Source organism: Hypanus sabinus, chromosome 15, assembly GCF_030144855.1.
Source record: "Hypanus sabinus isolate sHypSab1 chromosome 15, sHypSab1.hap1, whole genome shotgun sequence".
Taxonomy (NCBI): Eukaryota; Metazoa; Chordata; class Chondrichthyes; order Myliobatiformes; family Dasyatidae; genus Hypanus; species Hypanus sabinus.
Window position 1 is genome coordinate 68,542,558 of NC_082720.1, and position 19,418 is coordinate 68,561,975.

General features: G+C 38.2%; 1 protein-coding gene across 1 annotated transcript in view; it reads left to right on the forward strand.

Annotated features, from left to right (window-relative positions):
* Window positions 1-19,075, forward strand: part of LOC132405574 (NEDD4 family-interacting protein 1) — a 50,250-nt gene extending 31,175 nt beyond the window's left edge. Inside the window, exons 4-8 of the mRNA XM_059990489.1 lie at window positions 2,756-2,843; window positions 5,090-5,214; window positions 8,816-8,882; window positions 17,160-17,265; window positions 18,420-19,075. Of these exons, the coding sequence (XP_059846472.1) occupies window positions 2,756-2,843; window positions 5,090-5,214; window positions 8,816-8,882; window positions 17,160-17,263 (384 nt within the window). The 3' untranslated portion in view covers window positions 17,264-17,265; window positions 18,420-19,075. The remainder of the gene's footprint in view (window positions 1-2,755; window positions 2,844-5,089; window positions 5,215-8,815; window positions 8,883-17,159; window positions 17,266-18,419) is intronic.
* Window positions 19,076-19,418: the final 343 nt, after the last annotated feature.

Sequence of the window (19,418 nt, forward strand, 5' to 3'; positions counted from 1 at the left end):
TATAATCCCAAAATGTGATTGTATCTTTTGTTTATTCTTTAGTTCAAACCATAAATTCTCATTTACTGATCATTAAATCCTCTCTCCTATCTGTTTCTTTAGCTCATATTGTCAATTTCATTCCTGATTTCATCTCTTACTGTGGCTCCTCTGTAAACCCCATAATCAGGAATCTTACAGTTCTTTCCCTTAAGTCAAATTTCAGTAGCAACTTAAATATTCAATTCCAAGAACTTCCAGAAATGCAATCATCTGAGTTTTTCACTGTACTGTTTCAGATGAGGATTTAACATTCAAGCACAGCCCAACATATTTTGTGTACACTTTTAACATTTGTTTTCTGTGCCATTTGAAATCTATCAATAATTTTCCAAATTTTTATTTCTGCTTTTTGGCACAACTTGTGGCAAGAGCTTTATTTAAATCATTTTATAGACTGGGGAATCAATGTGAATTCACAGTAGTAAATTTTACCCAGAATCACTTTTTTAAAAAAGCTATCAGCAATTGTGACATTGTCTAATCTTCCCTAGTATCTCCAGCTCCAAACAAGTTTAATCTCTGTGGGTTTTATATGTACAAGCAGTATTCAGCAACTTGACATCTCCTGTTATCCATGACTGCATGTTCTTGCAATCCTTCCAATATTTTTTGTCCATTTAAGTATGTAAATGTTAATGTTGTTGCCTGATAAGGACTAATGTGACATGTATTAAAGAAGTGCCCTGTAGCACACTGCAGAAAGGTAATATAACATTCAGAAGAAGATCGAAGTCAAAAGTAATGAATATAATTGTTACAAAAACATAAATGACCTGTTGAGTATTTCTGGAATTTTCTGTTTTTATTGAACCTAATTGGTCACTTCCGATAAGTGTTACCTATAAATAACATAGCTTCAGTTGCATGGAAGTTCGAGGTGAAAGATATGAAACTATTTTTTCAGAAATGTTGGCAGTCACCATGAAAAATTTAGTGAATGCATACATATTTCATATTTCCTTTTGATATACATGGAGGCTATTTATCCCATTGAATCTATGCTGGCTATACTAGAACAACCACATTTCCCCACTAATTTGTCCCTAGTTCCCATCTGACTGGCGCTATGGGCAGCTTTTCATTCATTATGTGCCATGTTTTATTACATGGACAGTCATGGTCATGACCATGATTATTCTTGGCATTTTTTTCTACAGAAGTACTTTGCCATTGCCGCTGGGCAGTATCTTCACAAGGTGGGTGACATGGACCATTAACAATATTCTTCATAGAACCTGGCTTCAGTGCTTGTGACATGCATCAGCTACTCATACGACCATTTACCGCCTACTGCCATGGCTTCACGTGGCCCTGATTGGGGAGGTGGTGGCTAAGTAGGTGCTACACCTTGCCCAAGGGTGACTTGCAGGTTAGCGGAAGGACTTGCACCTTCTTTGGTAGAGATGTACCTCGACCCTGTCGCCCGTGGAGAGCTGTTGGTGACCAGTTAACCTACCAACCTGTACATCTTTGTCAAACGGAAAAAATGGGAACACTTGGTGGAAACCAGTGCAATCACAGGAAAAATGTACAAACTCCACAAAGACAGCACTGAGGTGAAGACTGAACCAGGTCACTGGAGCTGCAAGACAACAACTCTACTAATTATGCCATTGCCACCTTTTAGCTGAGCTATTGTTGGAAAAATGGCTCAAAAATACACACCAAAAGAACTATAAATGATCTTGCATCAATAATGGGTACACAACTTGAATTAATTGTTCAATATGTAAAGTATATTAAAGGACCCTGATAAAAGGTTACAAACCCTGTCTCAAAGGGGTAGATCCTCGATTATTCTTCTTGATTGTAATAAGATGAGTTCCGCGTGTGTTGGGGAGTCCTTTTTATATTGTTTTCCAAGAGGCCTGTATGAGGAAATCAAACTGCTGCTGGGCCATAAGGTTTCTTGGTGGGTATCCAAATGACTTATTGAGAAAGCGGCGTGGTTTATGGAGCTCCTGTCTGAGAGATACAGTCGCAGTACAGTACTGACCTCCAGTGCTCTTTGTGTGAAGTTTTCGTGCTCTTCACATAACTGCGTGGGCTTCTGCCAGGTGCTCTTGTTTCCTCCCGTCCGTCAAAGATGGACAGGTTGGCAGGTTAATTGGCTGAAAGAGGGCAAATGCCTGAAAGAGAACAAGCAGCAGGTGTTGGTCAGAGAATTGATGTCAGGTCAAGAAGTTATACCAAGTAGAATGATGGTGAAATTTCTGCATTTTTATTTGTTTTGTGATACAGCGTGGAGTAGGCCCCTCTGGCCCTTTGAGCCTCACCTCCCCAACAACCCCACTACCCCAATTAACCCTAATCTAATCAGGGGACAATTTGCAACAGCCATTTAGCCTACCGGGTACATCCTTGGACTGCGGAAGGAAACCGGAGCACCCTGAGAAAACCCATGTATTCCATGGGAAGGACTTAAGAGACTCTGTACAGAACCATGCCAGAATTGAACTCTGAACTCTGGAACTCCCTGAGCTGCACTAACGTCATGCTAACTGCTGTGCTACCATGGTGCCCATTATTATGTTATTGTAAACAGAAAATGCTGGAAATACTCTGTAAATCAGACAGCATCTATGGAAAGAGAAATGTTTAACACTTCAGATGTGAGATTCTTGATTAAATTTATCGTGTGGTTATTGTTTGCAAATTTTGAATCCTCCAAAAAGAGGACAAACCTAAAAATGTTTTTTTTTTTGCCGAACAGGATGATGATTTTTCAGGAAGGGATGACTTTGATGATGCAGACCAGCTGAGGATAGGGAATGATGGTATATTCATGCTGACATTTTTCAGTAAGGATGATTTTGATTTATATTTATACAAAACTAAACGTCTGAAAGTTTTAAGTTATTTGCCAGCAAGGGGTATTCCCCATACAGAGTGGACAGTGCATTATGTCAAATGCATTGTGCATTGTCACATAATACTTTAATGGTACTTCTGCAATTTGATAGAATAATTGCCAAAAAAACTCTTTGCAATTATACTGATAATGAATTAGAGCCCTATTAATTAGTTGCATTCATTAAGAAATTAATATTTGTGTGAATTTTATTTGACATTGCAGGTTTTTGATACTGTACTCTTTTACCAGTATCCCTGGATGAATGTTTTTTTGGGTCTGGAATAGAAGAGATCTGTAAAGTAGTCTTTCACCATCATGTGCAAGTTATTGAAGTGGTTTAACATCAGAGACTTGAATTCCTGCACACATATAGGTGAAACAGACGTGAAGTTGCTTTGAATCACAGATCAAACCCAGATCTGATCAACATAACAGCATAAAGGGCCATCTGATCCTTTGAATTTGCTCCATCTTGCATAAAAATCATGGCTCATCTTCCATCTCAATGCCATTTTCATGCATTCTCCTCATATTCTCTGATTCCCTTAATATTTTGAATTACCTCAGGAAGTGAGCCCCCACAGTCATCTGAAAAAGTCCAAATATTCATTACACTTTGCATTCCTCCTCTTTTCAGTCCTAAACAGCCTGTTCCTTATTTTGAGACTGATACCTGGTTGCAGACTCCTTTGTTAGGGATTCTTTTTGTATCAAGTCTGGCAAGCTTTGTGAGAATTTGTTTCAACGATCTTCTTTCATTCTTCTAATCTCTGGGAAATACAGACCTAGTATACTCATTCATTCCTACCACAAACCTAACCCAGCCTGCTGGTGCCAGCCTTGGGAATCTTTGTTCAACTCTGTCATCTTAAAGGTCCTTCCCAGGTTATGGTGGGGTTCTGTTCCTGTGAACAGTTCAGGTTACAAAGAATTCATAAGGTGGTTACAAAACATTTTGAATATGTACATAGAGTTCCCAACAGAGGATACCTGCAGCAGTTGGTCTCCAACTGTGCATAATTCGAGCGCTCATAAGCTGGAGATGATATTTATCCCCTTGAAGCCCCTTGTGTTTTATCGCACCTAATTTTGTATCACTACCTAAGTTCAAAATTTGGTCCCAGCCAAATTACTGAGATAATTGTGACCAAATCAACCCAAGCACAACTCACTGCCTACTAATCCAAGAATGATCAATTTACTTTCACTCTTGGCTTTCCAATCAATAACCAATTTCTCAGTCAACATTGGTATACTCCTTCCCTTTTCATTGATTTCATCAGTAAGTTCTCTCTCCTGTAAAATCTCCTTTCTCATTTCATAGGAGAAAATGGATAGGGTAAATTATTGTGCATTAATGACAGTATGGGTCACCTACATTGTCTTGAATCCAAAAGCATCAGCACAAGTGGGTCACCACTTAACACCACTTAATTCTTAACAGCAGTCAGTGGCAGTTTCTGTGGTTTCTGCATCATGTATTAATTCCCTAAAATCATGGAAAGAATTAGATGTCCCTTTTCCAAGTGACGAAATGGCCACACTATAATTCCAACTTCAATATATAGTGGATGCATAAGGATTGCAGAAAATGCCACAGTCACCCTTTTACTTTTGTTGGTGACTCTGTTTCATAAGACCCAAGAGCAGAATTAAGCCATTCAGTCCATTGACTCTACTCCACCATTCTATCATGGCTGATTTATTATCCTTTTCAACCCCAATCTACAGCCTTTCCCTTGTCACCCTTGACACGCTTACTAATCAAGAACCTATCAACCTCCGCTTTAAATATACCCAATGACCAGTGCTCCTCAGCAGTCTGTGACAGTGAATTCCACAGATATGCTACGCTCTGGATAAAGAAATTTCTCCTCATCTCTGTTCTAAAGGGACATCCTGTTCTGAGGCTGTACCTTCTGGTTCTAGACTTCGCCCACTATAGGGGGCTGGTTTCCAAGTTGTGCATCAAGTTGTTTCTGGTGGTTCAGGGTCAAATTAAAGTAGACCTGTGGTCAGCATTGTTTAATGTTTTGAATGGGTCTCAAGGCATTTAAAAGTCTTGGTACCAGAACTTGGTGTATTCACCTTGGGGAGGATAGATTATGGAGTGCAGTCTATGAAGACCAGAGAAGTCACAAGAAGCAAAATCAAATGTTATGACATTCGTCTTCCTTTTCCATTCTGTTCTAGTGGCATTCCTCTTCAACTGGATTGGTTTCTTCTTATCATTTTGCTTGACCACTTCAGCTGCTGGCAGGTATGGGGCCATCTCTGGATTTGGTCTCTCCCTGATTAAGTGGATCCTCATTGTTCGGGTAGGTGAAATGATTCCCCATGTTGTATTTTCCAATGTTGTTACTGAAGATATAATAGAATCTTAGCAAGATGTTCTTTAAATTACATTCACATCTTGTGTTTTTGTGACCATCCAGTATTTTATAAAGTGTTATAAATCAGCTTCTTGTTGCCAAATCATGGCACCTAACTGAGTTTGATGTATGTTTGCACAGTGTTATGACGTTCACACTATGAATGCCATTTCCCATTCAGTTGGAAAATTTCAGCCTTGGCACAATGAAATGCCAATTTCTTTGAAAGAAATGCTTTCACAAGAAGAAATCACAATCAAAGTTGCATTATTTCAAAATAATGTTCCAGTACTTGAACTATTTTTATGACTGAAACCTTGCGTGCAGCCTAAAAAGTACTTAAAAACATAGAACAAAGAACAGTACAGCTAGAATCAACCCTTCGCCCCACAATGTCTGTACTGACTATGATGCCAAGTTAAATAAATTCCATTTACCAGTGCGTGGCCTATGTCCTTCTCGCCCGTCTCTTCATGTGTCAAAGTGCCTCTGAAATGTTGCTGTCATACCTGTTTCCACAAGGTGATAAGTGAAACCGGGAGCCCTTTACTTCATCTCTCCTCCTCCCGGTTTCACCATCTTTTTTTTCCTCCAGTCCTGCCAAAAGGTCTCGGCCTAAAACGTTAGCTGTTTTTTTCCCTTAGATGCTGCCTGGCCTACTGAGTTCCTCCAGCATTTTGTGTGCGTTGCTTGGTCTCCCAATCTGTGTCAGGTCTCACCAATATATAGGCCACACTGGGAGCACCAGACAGAGTAGGTGACCCATACAGACTCAAAGGTGAAGTGTCACCTCACCTGGAAGGACTGTTTGGGGCCCTGAATGGTAGTGAGGGAGGAGGTGTAGGGGCAGATGTAATAATTGTTCCGCTTGCAAGGCTAAGTGCCAGGTGATAGATCAGTGGGAAGGGACAAATGGGCAAAGGAATCACCCAGGGAGTGATCCCTGCCAAAAGCAGAAAGTTGGGGGGAGGGGGGAGGAAAGATGTGCTTGGTAGTGGGATCCCGCTGAAGATGACAGAAATTACAGAGAATCGTGTGCTGGATGCAGAGGCTGGTAGGGTGATAGGTGAGAGCAAGAGGAACCCTGTCCCTGGTGAGGTGGTGCGATGGTGTGAGGATGGGTTGAGGGCAGATCTGCGCGAAACGGAAGCGATGCAGTTTAAGGCAGCGTTGATGAAGGAAGGAAAACCCCTTTCTTTGAAGAAGGAGGCCATCTTGATTCTGGAATGAAAAGCCTCATCCTGAGAGGAGATGTGGCAGAGACGGAGGAATTGAGTGCTCCTCTCCCATTTCTTTCTTCCATGGCTTTCTCACTTCACCTATCAGATTCTCCCTTCTCCAGTCCTGTATCTCTCTCACCAATCACCTTAAGCTCTTTACTTCACCTCTTCCCCCACCCCCTTTCCGGTTTCACCAATCACCTTGTGGTTCTTCCTCCCCTCCCCTCACTTTCTTACTCTGACTCCTCATCTTTTGTTCTAATCATGATAAAGGGTTTCAGCCCCAAATGTCAACTATACTCTTTTTCATAGATGCACTTTCACAGATGCTGCTTGACTAGATGTGTGTGTACAGCATTCAGTCTTCATTTCAAAGTTCAAAACTCAAATTTATTGTCAAAGTACATGTAAGTCACCATTTTCAACCCTAAGATTTATGGACATACTCTGTAAATCCAATAACTATAATAGAATCAAAGAAAGACCACAGCAACAGTGTGGGTACCAGTATGCAAAGACAACAAACTGCAAATACAAAAAGAAGAAAATATAATGAATAAATCCAGGATAGAATAATAACTATAATCGAATCAATGAAAGATTGTAACAATTTGGTCATTCAACCACTTTTGGAAAGACAACAAACAGTGCCAATACAAAAAGAAAGTAACAATAATTAATTTTTTAATATATTTTTTTAGATATATATATATATAGATATGTAGAAATAGATTTTATATATATATAAAAGAAAGCAATAAATATCAAGAACATGAGATGAAAAGTCGTTGAAAGTGAGTCCATAGATTGTGGGAACAGTTCAGTGATGGTGCAAGTGAAGCTGAGTGAAGTTATCCTCTCTGGAGTGAAGAGCCTATTGGTTGAGGGGTAATAACTCTTCTTGAACCTAGTTGGGGGTGGGGGGTGTTTGTGTAGGTCTTGAGGCTCCTGTATTTTCCTGATGGCATGAGTGAGAAGAGAGCATGACATGGGTGCTGGAGTCCCTGATGACAGATGCTACTTTCCTGTGACAGTGCTCCATGGAGAGGGCTTTACCCGTGATGGACTGGGCTGTATCCCCTACCTTTTTGTAGGATTTTCTGTTCAAAGGCATTGATGTTTCCATACCAGGCAGGAATTGATTCAGACTTCTGACATCCTTTTAATCAAACTTTCACTCGCACGAAAAACAGTGACAGCAGCAGTAACATCAAACACCCAACCCCTCTCTCACCCAAAAAAGTAACATAATGCCCACCTCCCAGTTAGCAGTAAGAAAGAAAGCACAAAAAAGGAGGCCAATAAAAGCTATGGTCCACTTCAATGTTCACATATGTCTAGGAATTTTGAAAACTTCCTCTGTCAGCATCAAGGAGAGCAACAGGTTGAACGCATGCACTGAGATGTAGCCTTCCATGGGGAACAGCCTCCAGCCCAATGCGGTCTCCCCTGGCTAGAACAATACAATAATTAAAAAATACAAAAAATTGCAGTAAGAAAAAGATAGTGCAAAAAGAGAGCAAAATTTGTGAGGTAGTGTTCATGGATTAGTTCATTGTGCATTCAGAAATCTGATGGCAGAGGGCAAGATATTTCTGATATATTGAGTGTGTACCTCTCTGATGTAGGAATGAGGAGAGAATTTGTCCTCTGGCAGATACAAGATCTTCAAGGGTTTCACGGTATTAGGTTATTTATTGCGCAATATTTCTGTTGCAGGTAATTCTAGTGCTTAAATGGATCTTAGATTATTAACAGTTAGATTTCCTGAAATAAAATAACTTACGCCATAAAGCAAAATATAAAAAATTAACAAGTTGAAGATCAGAACTGTTAAAGCTATACTGCTCTGGTAGCATTGAGTATAACTAGTCTGTTTCTTGACAGTCTTTAATATGTTCCAGCTCACATTGTGGTTCTGTGCCATACAGGTTCCTGTGCTGGCATGGTTCTAAAAGTTTCCCTTGCTCCTTCTCTATCTGAAGTCTTAAGAGGCTTAAGTGTCCTTGTAGTCTTTGAAATAGTCAGAATTTCTGGGTAAATGCTAAAGAAAACTTCCAAAGCTCTTTATAGTGCAGTTATTACTGTGGTGTAGAAAATCAATGCGACTTGAGAAGAGCTTGATTTCTATAGAGGAATGAGCTTAGTGTGTTGAATAGTCTCTCACTTTTCTACTTGTCCTGTTGAAGATAATGAGGTGGCTATTTGATCCCTCAAATTATTATTGATGTGTTCATTTAAAATCAGCAGAACTATAATTAAAGGTATAAATTAACATATTCTGTTACATCTGTGGCCACTGTGTAAAAATAAACTTTTATTTTCAGTTCTCTACTTACTTTCCTGGATACTTTGATGGTCAGTACTGGCTCTGGTGGGTTTTCCTGGTGCTGGGTAAGTGTCTGATTTCCCTTTATTTTAAGAAGAAAATAATACTTTGATCATTTGTAAACACAGGCATTGCAAGGTTTGGAAGATACTGATATCGCATTAGCTTGTTAACATTTTTTCTACATTAGAAATCACTGTGGTGCACTTGAAATTTCCCATGGCAAAAATAAGTTCCTTTGCCTTCAGAACAATAATTCTCCCTAGTTTAGTAACTTCTGTGTGATGAACCACTCGAGTGTATTGTATGGATTAAAAACGAACAAGAGGAGATACGGTCCAGGAGTGTGACGAGGGAGGAGATACATCTTGAGGTTTAAGCCAGTTCATTGGCATGTAGAAAGGTTAAGTTGATGTTAGCATGCATCAGCTGAAGGAACTGATTCAGTGCTTTTAACAATTGCATCCAGAATTACTGTAATATTAGCAGGAAAGTTGAGGATCTTAACCACATTGAGGAATCAAGAAATGTTAATGAGTCTGGGAGTGCAGTACATAGGATGAATACTCGATACAAGATGGTAACATTAAGTCCACAGATCAATTTCCCAGAGAATACTGTGTACAAAATCATGTGGTGGATTGTCTAGGGCGATGAGTGAAATATATCTGCAGAACTAAGGAACTAGATTAATTCCAGAATGATATACTTTAGTGTTCCACCTGAATCCATAAAGCATAGCATGAGAATGTTTATAAACTGTTTTTGTTGTTGTACTGATATTGAGCTTAGATTTTTGAAGTTCTAAGTTTAAATTGCATCATGACAGTTGTCATTTTAAATTAATGTAATTAAATTTGGAATAATAAAGAGTAATATCAATGAACAAAGTTTTAACATTAATGCTAAAAACCAACCTGTTCACTAATGTTGAGGAAAGAAATCTGCCAACGTTTCCCAGTCTAATTCCAGTTAAATTATTGTTGTTGAAATAATAAGTGCCTTCAACACAATCTGAAATGGTAAAAGAGTTGTATTCGGTTCAGGGAAGGACAACGAGAGATGAAGAATAAATAGTGGTCTTGCCAGTGATGTGTGCAGAGTGGGTGGCAACAAGGAAACAAACCTGCACAAAAATACCCAAGTGGGATGAAGTGATTTAGTTGCTGTCTCCTTTCAATGACACTGATGTGTCTGTTTGGCCCTTTAGTTGGTAATTAGCAGGAAGGATTTGTAAAATTCCTAAACAGTGTTATTTCTGTATGCTCCAGGTTGTAATATTTCAATTTTTAATATATTTCAACTGATGCTATGGTTGTGTAGTGGTTACTGCAGCGCTATAATAGCTTGGGTGTCGAAGTTCGGAATTCAGTTGTGGCAACCTTTGTAAGAAAGTTTGTATGTTCTTCGTATTGCATGTGGGTTTCCTACAGATGCTTCGCTTTCCTTCAACAGTCCATAGACATACTGGTTACTGGGTTAATTTGTCATTGTAAGTCGTCCCGTAATTAGGCCAGGGGTTAAATTGGTGGGTTGCTGGGCAGCATGGCTCAGTGGGCCGGAAGATCCTGTTCCGCACGACATCTCTAAATAAATATAGAGCAACATTTTGAGCCACAGATTTGTTCCCATATGTGACGTGATTAAACGGAGATGTGCACATTAGATACTGACCATTGCAGTTTGATGTCAGTGTTGAGCTCAGCATTACTTCTATTTAAAATGTTGTCTTCAGTGTTATGCTGCTGGTCTCCTGCTCCTGGTTAATAATCTATTGCATTTTTAACATTATAATTTTTTAAAAATCTGGAGGTTGTTAGCTGTACAGAAAGTGTTTACACTCATAACATTAATATTAATCTTAATATTGAACTATTTCTTGTTCTCAAAAGAGGCGGACTTCCTTTGGTTCTGTAGTGGAAGGCCAATAAATTCTACAGTTAGGTTTATAATGGCTTATTATACTATTTATTCAAAATATAGTGACAGTAAGATAGCAGTCATTCAGATTGGTTTGAACATTTTGAATATTTTTTAATGAAAAGCTCGGCAAGTGACGTTCAGCATGATGAGTATGACCAAAAGTTTTTGTGAAATACATGAAAAATGCATGTTACTCCGATAGACTCTCATCTGCCTTGAGTACTTTCATGCACTGTTTACTATTTATAACTGTTTAGTATATCTTTGAACTGTGTAGGGAGAACTTTATTCCTGTGAACTTTGCTTCAAAAACTTGTTAGAAAATTACAGAATTATCCATTGGCCGAGCAACTTTATCTAGAACACCTAGTTATTGTGCACCCTGTCAATGATCTTTGGTGAATTAATTAAAGCAGAAGAAATGGTTATGTTAGCAGTAGGTTTCAGATTGTCTCCTTTATTGACATTTGTGTTGAGAGCAGAGTTTGGCATCTTGATTTTGTTTATTATATAACAACCATGTTGGAAGCCCACCTGTGTGAGTGGTGAGTAGGTTGGGATTTTGCTCAGTTGTTATGTCCTCCTTTGTATCTACATTTTAAATTACTTTAGCAACATCTGAGATGATGTTCGTGGAATGTACCAAAGCTAGGATTAAGGAGGAAAAGGGCAAAGATCAATTCAATTATTCCTAATGATTTATGGTTTTAATATATTCCAGTAGGCTTTGTCTACGTTGAGAACATGGCAATAATTTAGTTTGCAAAATAAAACATAATAACATAAACACGTGTCAAGACTTAATGCTACAAGCAGTTCTGACTTTTACTAAAAATTGTGTTTGCAACCCTGGTCTTCTGAAAAATGGTACTTTCTGAATTTAAGTTTCAATAAATTTATTGGGGTAGTGCAAATTAAAATGAATGGAACTGAAGGCTACTTTCAAAGTCCATACACTTTCCTAGATTATAGTTCCATCTGACAGTGATATAAATGCCAAAAATATGTTGCTAACCAACTTTAATGATCTGTGTTAGGAAGTGTGTGGCCATCTACTTTGATAGAAGGAATAAAAGTGTAAATTATTTAATAAACTTGGAGCAAATTCAGAAACTGGAAGTGCAAAGGGACTTAGGGGTCCTAGTTCTGGACTCTCTAAAGTTTAACGTGGGTTTGAGGCATTGGGAAGGAAGGCAGATGCAAAGTTAACATTCATTTCCAAAGGACTAGAATATAAAAGCAAGGTGTCTAATGCTGAGGGTTTAAAAGACAATGGTCAGATCACACTTGAAGTATTGTGAGCAGCTTTGGACCCCATCTTTTAGAAAGGATGTGCCGGCTTTGGAGAGGGTCCATAAGAGGTTAGTGAAAATGATCCTGGGAATGAATGGGTTAACATATGAGAAGTGTTTACACAGAACATAGAATAGTACAGCACAGTACAGGCCCTTTGGCCCACAATGTTGTGCCGACCCTTAAACCCTGCCTACCATATAATCCTCCAGCTTAAATTCCTACATATACCTGTCTAGTAGTCTCTTAAATTTCATTAGTGTATCTGCCTCCACCACTGACTCAGGCAGTGCATTCCACATACCAACCACTCTCTGAGTAAAAAACCTTCCTCTAATATCCCCCTTGAGTTCCCATCCCTTAACTTAAAGCCATGTCCTCTTGTATTGAGCAGTGGTGCCCTGGGGAAGAGGTGCTGGCTATCCACTCTTATCTGTTCTTAATATCTCGTACACCTCTTTCATGTCTCCTCTCCAAAGAGTAAAGCCCTAGCTCCCTTAATCTCTGATCATAATGCATACTCTCTAAACCTGGCAGCATCTTGGTAAATCTCCTCTGTACCCTTTGTTTGATGGCTTTGGGTCTATACTCAGTGGAGTTTAGAAGAAAGAAGGAGACATCTCATTGAAACCTATTGAATATTGAAAGGCCTGGATCAAGTGGATGTAGAGAGGATATTTCATCTAGTGACTAGAGGGCAGAGACTCCAAATAGAGGGGCAATGCATTTAGAACAGAAATGAGCATTTTCTTTAGCCAGAAGGTAGTGAAACTAGAACTTATTGTCACAGATGGCTGTAGAGGCCAAGTCATTTGGGTATATTTAAAGTGCAAGTTGATAGGTTCTTGTTTAGTAAGGGTGTCAAAGGTTAGAGGGAGAAAATAAATATTAAAATTATTTTGAACTCCATGGAGCATGTGGGGATCCTCCGATATCCAGGCAATCTTTCTCTTTTTTTTCTTTCTTTAGATAAGGGTTAAGGGGAGGGGGGAGGATTAATATTATTTTTCTCATTATTTTATCATCACATTTATTCTTTGTAATTTTCTAAAATTTAATAAATAAATTTTTAAAAAAAGGTTAGAGGGAGAAGACAATGGGGCTAAGAGAGAGAATAAATCAGGCATGATGTAATGATGTAGCTGATTCATTGGGCTGAGTGGTGTAACTCTGCTCCTATATCTTACAATCTTATTTACTAAAATACATTACATTATCCTGAACATGATCCCAAACATAAATTTTCAGGGAAGAAAATGAAAAATACCAGAAGTAGCTGAGTTGAACTTGCAAAATTGTGCTATCTAATGGTTGCGCAAGTAGGATACTGTTGCAAATCTGCAAAAGAAAAGTGAAAAGGTGCAGTTGAATGCAAATTACCAGAGAGCTACGATTTTGCAGTCTTGAAGTACTGTATGTTGAAGACTGCTTTCTTTAAATCCTTGGACATAAAGAAAGTCAAAGGATATCAGGTGTGAATGCTAAAGCGGCAGTGCCGTAGATCCATGGTGCACACCGTGGATCTCCATTGTTCCATTTACTCTGTTGGATTCCTTTAAAGAGGCATCTTTGTTCCCAGAGCATCAACAGAAAACCTTCCTGCTGGTAGTTGCAAACCCATTTCTAAGAATTCACTTCCAGCCATGCCACTGCAGTGGCCAAAATCCTTTCTATAACTGCATCTGCATTGATATCGGCATTCACAGCCAATTTAAAAAAAAATCATAACATATTAAGAGTTAAATCATAATTCCCTAAAAAAAATATTTTAAGACAATTTAATAAAAATTTATGAATGCAATGTGCATTTTCTTAAGATAATTACCTTAAACTTGTATCTGTCCCTTTTAAACTTTTCCTCTTTATTGGGTAGATTTACTAAGCCCTCGTCCCCCAAAAAGAGTTTTGATACACAGATTTCACAGTATAGTTGCTGGAACTTGGTGGTTCACTAGACTCCATCTCTTAAAGTTCAAGATTATGCACCACTGATGAATTTGAGCCATGAATTAATTTATTGATCAGGCTGCCAAGGGGTTTGGCTTACTGTCTTCCTTATTATTGTAATTCTACTCTGCCTAAGTTAATAGAAACATAGAAAACCTACAGCACAATACAGGCCCTTCAGCCCACAAAGCTGAGCCAAACATGTCCTTACCTTAGAAATTACCTAGGGTTACCTATAGCCCTCTATTTTTCTAAGCTCCATGTACCTGTCCAGGAGTCTCTTAAAAGACCCTATCGTAGCCGCTTCCACCACCATCATCGGCAGCCCAATCCATGCACTCACCACTCTGCGTTTTTTAAAAAAAAACTACAACTTACCCCTGACATCTCCTCTGTACCTACTTCCAAGCACCTTAAAACTGTGCGGCCTTGCGCTAGCCATTTCAGTCCTGGGAAAAAGCCTCTTGACTAACCACATGATTAATGCCTCTTCCCATCTTGTACTCCTCTATCAGGTTACCACTCATCCTCCGTCACTCCAAGGAGAAAAGGCCGAGTTCACTTAACCTATTCTCATAAGGCATGCTCCCCAATCCAGGCAACATCCTTGTAAATCTCCTCTGCACCCTTTCTATGGCTTCTACATCCTTCATGCAGTAAGGCGACCAGAACCGAGCACAGTACTCCGTGGGGTCTGACTAGGGTCCTATATAGCTGCAACATTTTGTCTCAGCTCCTAAACGCAATCCCATGTTTGATGAAGGCCGTATAATAGGAAAGAAAAGAAATAATTCCTCTCAGTTAATTCACGCCTCAGTATTTCAACTATCCCTGCCAATCATCCAACTGTACCAATGTCTTTTAATCCACTTGCACCTTATAATCCTATACTCTAAAATGAAATCAGTTTGCATCCATATAATACCTTTTGTGACATAAGAGAAACAAGCGAAATAGTGGAAGTCTGCTGCTCTTTCATAAATGCATGAGGTATTTTAAGAACACAAGCCTGGGTGTTAATACCGTACCCGAAAGATCTCTATCTGCAACATGGCTTATAGTACAATAATGCAGTCTCAGCCTAAAATTAGTGCCCAGGTCTTTTAGACTGGTGTTTGAAGATGCAATCTGCTCCTGAAGTGAGTAAGTCACCAACTGAATTACAGAAGGTATTTAACTATCTTACCTGCTGATGATTTTTTCCCCTTGAAGATTACTGTGTTTTCTAGGTTCCACTGGTCTGATTAGCTTTAATAGTACTGTTTCTGGTTATCTGTCAAAAAAAAGATTTCCTTGACCTTTTATGTTATCTCGTTTGCCGCATTGAAGACATCATTCTTCTCATTAAAATCAGAACTGTAGACAGCTTTCCAAGTAATGTACTAAAACCTCTATTTCCTCTGAAGTGATTTATGTTCCACATTTATACCTTTGTCATGTCATTAATTTCACTGAAAGTTGTAAACTTGCCATAGTTCAAGCTCCTTTTTAAGATCTGTTTATGCTAATTCTTCTACCTTGTTTGAATTTAGTTTCTTAATCCCTTTCAGTGCAGAATGTTCTTGTCAGTGATAAAAGTTATTAGCCCCTGTTGGATCCTAATCTCAGTTTCATTTTCCATCCCTATAGAAACCTGTCATATTCAGATTTTACCATAGCTCTGTCTCACTACTCAGTCAAGCTGTTAGGTTAAAACTTGGTGATTTAACCTGGTACTGATTATCTGAGCTCTGTAATCTCAATAAAGTAGCTTATATCCATTTTTGTTGTAGCACCTGGCTCCAACTTCCATCTTGTTACAGCTGAAACCTGTAATCCACAGTTGCCTCTTCAGGCCTCTTCATTACTACTACTCCTGTGAGATCATCTTAACAGCTTATATCCTGCCACCTGTTCTTGCTGATTTATATTGGTTATCTGTCACTCAGTATTAAATACTAAATCCTCATTCCTTCCAAGGCCTGGTCCAGCCCTTTTCTGCAACCATCTTTGGGCCTAATCTCCTATCAGATAATATGCTGTACTGACTTTTTAAAAAATCTGCTCCACTCGCATGAGAACATTAATCTATTATTTCCCTATTCTCCAGAATACCTTCCTTAAATGTTTCTGTCATAAACATTCTCGAATATATCTTAAAGGGCAAATACTGGGCACCATTTCTAAATATCTTGGTGTCAATTGTTTATACTATACTTTTGTCCCTTTGAGGTGTTTTCTTAATTATAAGTATGTACTAAGTGCGAGTTGTTGCTGCTTCCTGCTGTTTTGTTGGTAGATTTTATAAGCTTTCAATGCATCAATGAAGCAAAATACTGAACTATGTGGTACTTGTACCTCAGATCCACATTTACTTATCCTTTTTATTAATTGTTTCATGTTGACCTTAAGTTTAAATTTTTTGTTTGGTTAGAAACTTATGAAGCACAAGGAAGGTGTTTGTTACCAGTCTTTTATTTTGAACTTTGCCACCAAGTCCAAATAATTGTCTTTTAGGACCTTCCATTACGTAATGACATCCAATAAGCTGAGGTGCTTTATCAGGCAAAAATCTCCTGAATCATAACTAATTGTTGCTTAATTAGCTATTGTGTCAGTTCCAATGGATGAGTCAGCTTGTAATGTCCTCTGATTCAGTATCTGGGTGCAGATACATCAAGTAAGCCAGCATAGATCAGCCCAACTCTTCATGCTGACCAACATGCCCATGTAATTAGTCTCATTTGCTCCAAATTCTTCTAAACTTGTCATTCATATACCTGTCAAAATGTCTTTTAAATATTTTAATTGTACTTGCTTAAAACACTTCCTCTGGGATTTTGTTCCATACACCCACCACCTTCTGCTTAAATAAGGTTCCCCATTGTATTTCTTGCAGTTGCAATTTTGTATCTAATTTCTGTAAATTTGTTTCTTAGAATTTTAAAGAAAATTTGGCGTTTGAAGAAATTGTGAACTTAGTATTTGCATGTTATTACGAATTGTGTCTAATATTATTTTGAGCCCTCTGAATTATCAGCATTTATATAGAGGGTCTTGTTAATAGTGTACAAGCTGAAGACTTACTGGCTAAATGGTACATTAATGAAGGGTTTGGCAATAATAACATTATGCATTGAATAATAATGACATAGGTTTTGTTATTTTTTCAAGCGTTCTAATGTCTTTTTATCTTACAGGATTTCTGCTTTTCCTCCGCGGATTCATTAATTATGCAAAAGTTCGGAAAATGCCAGATACTTTTGCTTCTCTGCCAAGGACTCGGGTCCTTTTCATCTATTAAGGGTAATGTTCTGTGACTTATAAATATTCAGTAAAAACTTTGCACTATTATCCACCTCTTGGGTTGCAAAATATAAATATGAAATCCTGCAGATGCTGGAAATCCAGAGTAATACACAAAAAATGCTTAAGGAACTCAGCAGATCGGGCAGCATCTATGGAGATTCAGTTAACAGTCAACGTTTTAGGCCGAGATCCTTCATCAGGACTCCTGAGTAATTTTCTTTTGAAACGTTGGTTGTTCATTCTCTGCATCAATGCCATCTGACTTGTTGGGTTCCTTCAGCATTTTGGGTGTGTTAAGTTTTAAAATGGATGCCTTTTCATTGTATTGAAAATTGCATTACAATTTTAACCCGAAGAACACATGAAGAATGGGGAACTGTATATGTGCTAAACATATGGTGGTTAAATTAAACACCAGTGAACATGCAGAGTTGAATGAATTTGGATTTCAGTGGTATTTTATCAAAAAGCTCTGCATTAGAAATTTGAAGAGAATTCAGTCCCAAGGTTCTTGGGATTTGCTTTCAAATTGCTGACAAAATGAAAGGTCATCAAACTGAAACATTAACAGTGTTTTTCTGTTCAGATGTGCGACCTGTTGAGGTCTGCCACTGTTTCCTGCTTTTATTTTAGATTTTCAAGATCCGCAGTATTTTAATTTTAAACTTCACTTTAAATTTTTTTTCTGTGGTCTTATTAAATGAAATTTGGCATCCTTTTTTAAATTTTATTTGGAAAGAAATTTTGTCTGTTCACTTTTAAAACTTCTCAGTTTCTTCAGTTGCAATATGCTATGTATTCTATCCAGTTTTCAGAAATGAAGTGTGCTTGCTTTGAGTTCAAGCAATAAATATGAGGTACTGAATTTTCTTATATTAATGCAACTGTTGTGTTGATTGCGATTGAAATCAAATGCCATGTTGAATGATGCCAGCTTTAAGCTGAAAGACCACCAATCGACTGGAAGGAGGAGAGTTGTACATTCATCTATTCATAGTATTAGATTATTCACTCCGTTGTTTTATATAGCATCGGATACTTCCATGTCTGACGGTATTGCTGTAATCTTCTTGCAGTTTTTTTTTCCTGTTTTGACTGAAAATAGAATGGTCTCATTATAGTTTGGAATTTTTTTTTCTTCCCCGCTGCAGATGGTTTCCTGGAGAGTGATTTCCTGCATCCGTAGGTTGAGCAGCTCGTTCACTAGCAACTGACACCTGCAGGAAGTGGACACAACTGGGACACAGAAGGAGGGACGTGGGGGTGGGCTGGGCGGGAGAAATTTCACTGCATTAAAAAGGAAAGTGAGGGCAGTGTTTCATATCTATGTTTTTAGATGTACAATTTTAATAGTGAATGCTGAAGACTTGTAATCATTAAACTGTTCTAGTGGCTTCTGTTGAAGTGCTATCGCAACTGGTCTGTGATGTATTAACAATGCCTTATTCATTTGTAGTCATTACCTAGCATGCACTTTGCCCTTCTGGTCAATAGAGGGCAAAATTGCTTTACTATTCCCTCAAGGTTTTATCATCAGTGGATTTTAAAGAAAAGACAACATAGCATAGAAATGATGCTGGTCATGATATGTTGAAAATAATGTACTTCTTGAAGCTTACAATCTCTGTAAAATGGTAAGATGATGTGTTATTGTTTGCAGAAAGGCTCTTCTGCAATTTAAGAACAGATTAAAGCACTTTCTGTTCTTTCTGTCAAGGGGTATTAGACTGTACCTTTGGGTTTTATTATATTCTAAAATATGACTGTAAATAAATCAGAAGATCTAATAAATGTGACTTATATAGGCGCTTTCAGAATCAGTGCTTGTTCAGTGAAACAAAGTCTTCAAAGCTTCAAAGTACATTTATTATCAAAGTATACAACACTGAGATTCATCTTTCTACAGATTGCCACGGAACAAAGAAAGAAAAAGAAAACCATGGAACCTGTTCAAAGAAAAAACATCAAACCCCAAATGCGCAAAAAAAAAGCACAAATCGCACAAATAGCAACAAAAGAGAGCGAAAACACAATGTAAAACTGCAAACCACAAATCATCGAAACAGCCCAGACATGTTCTGTTCAGGTTAATCTACCACTGTGACATTCATTAATTTCAGACCACAGAGCCAGTCTGCTCCATCTAAATT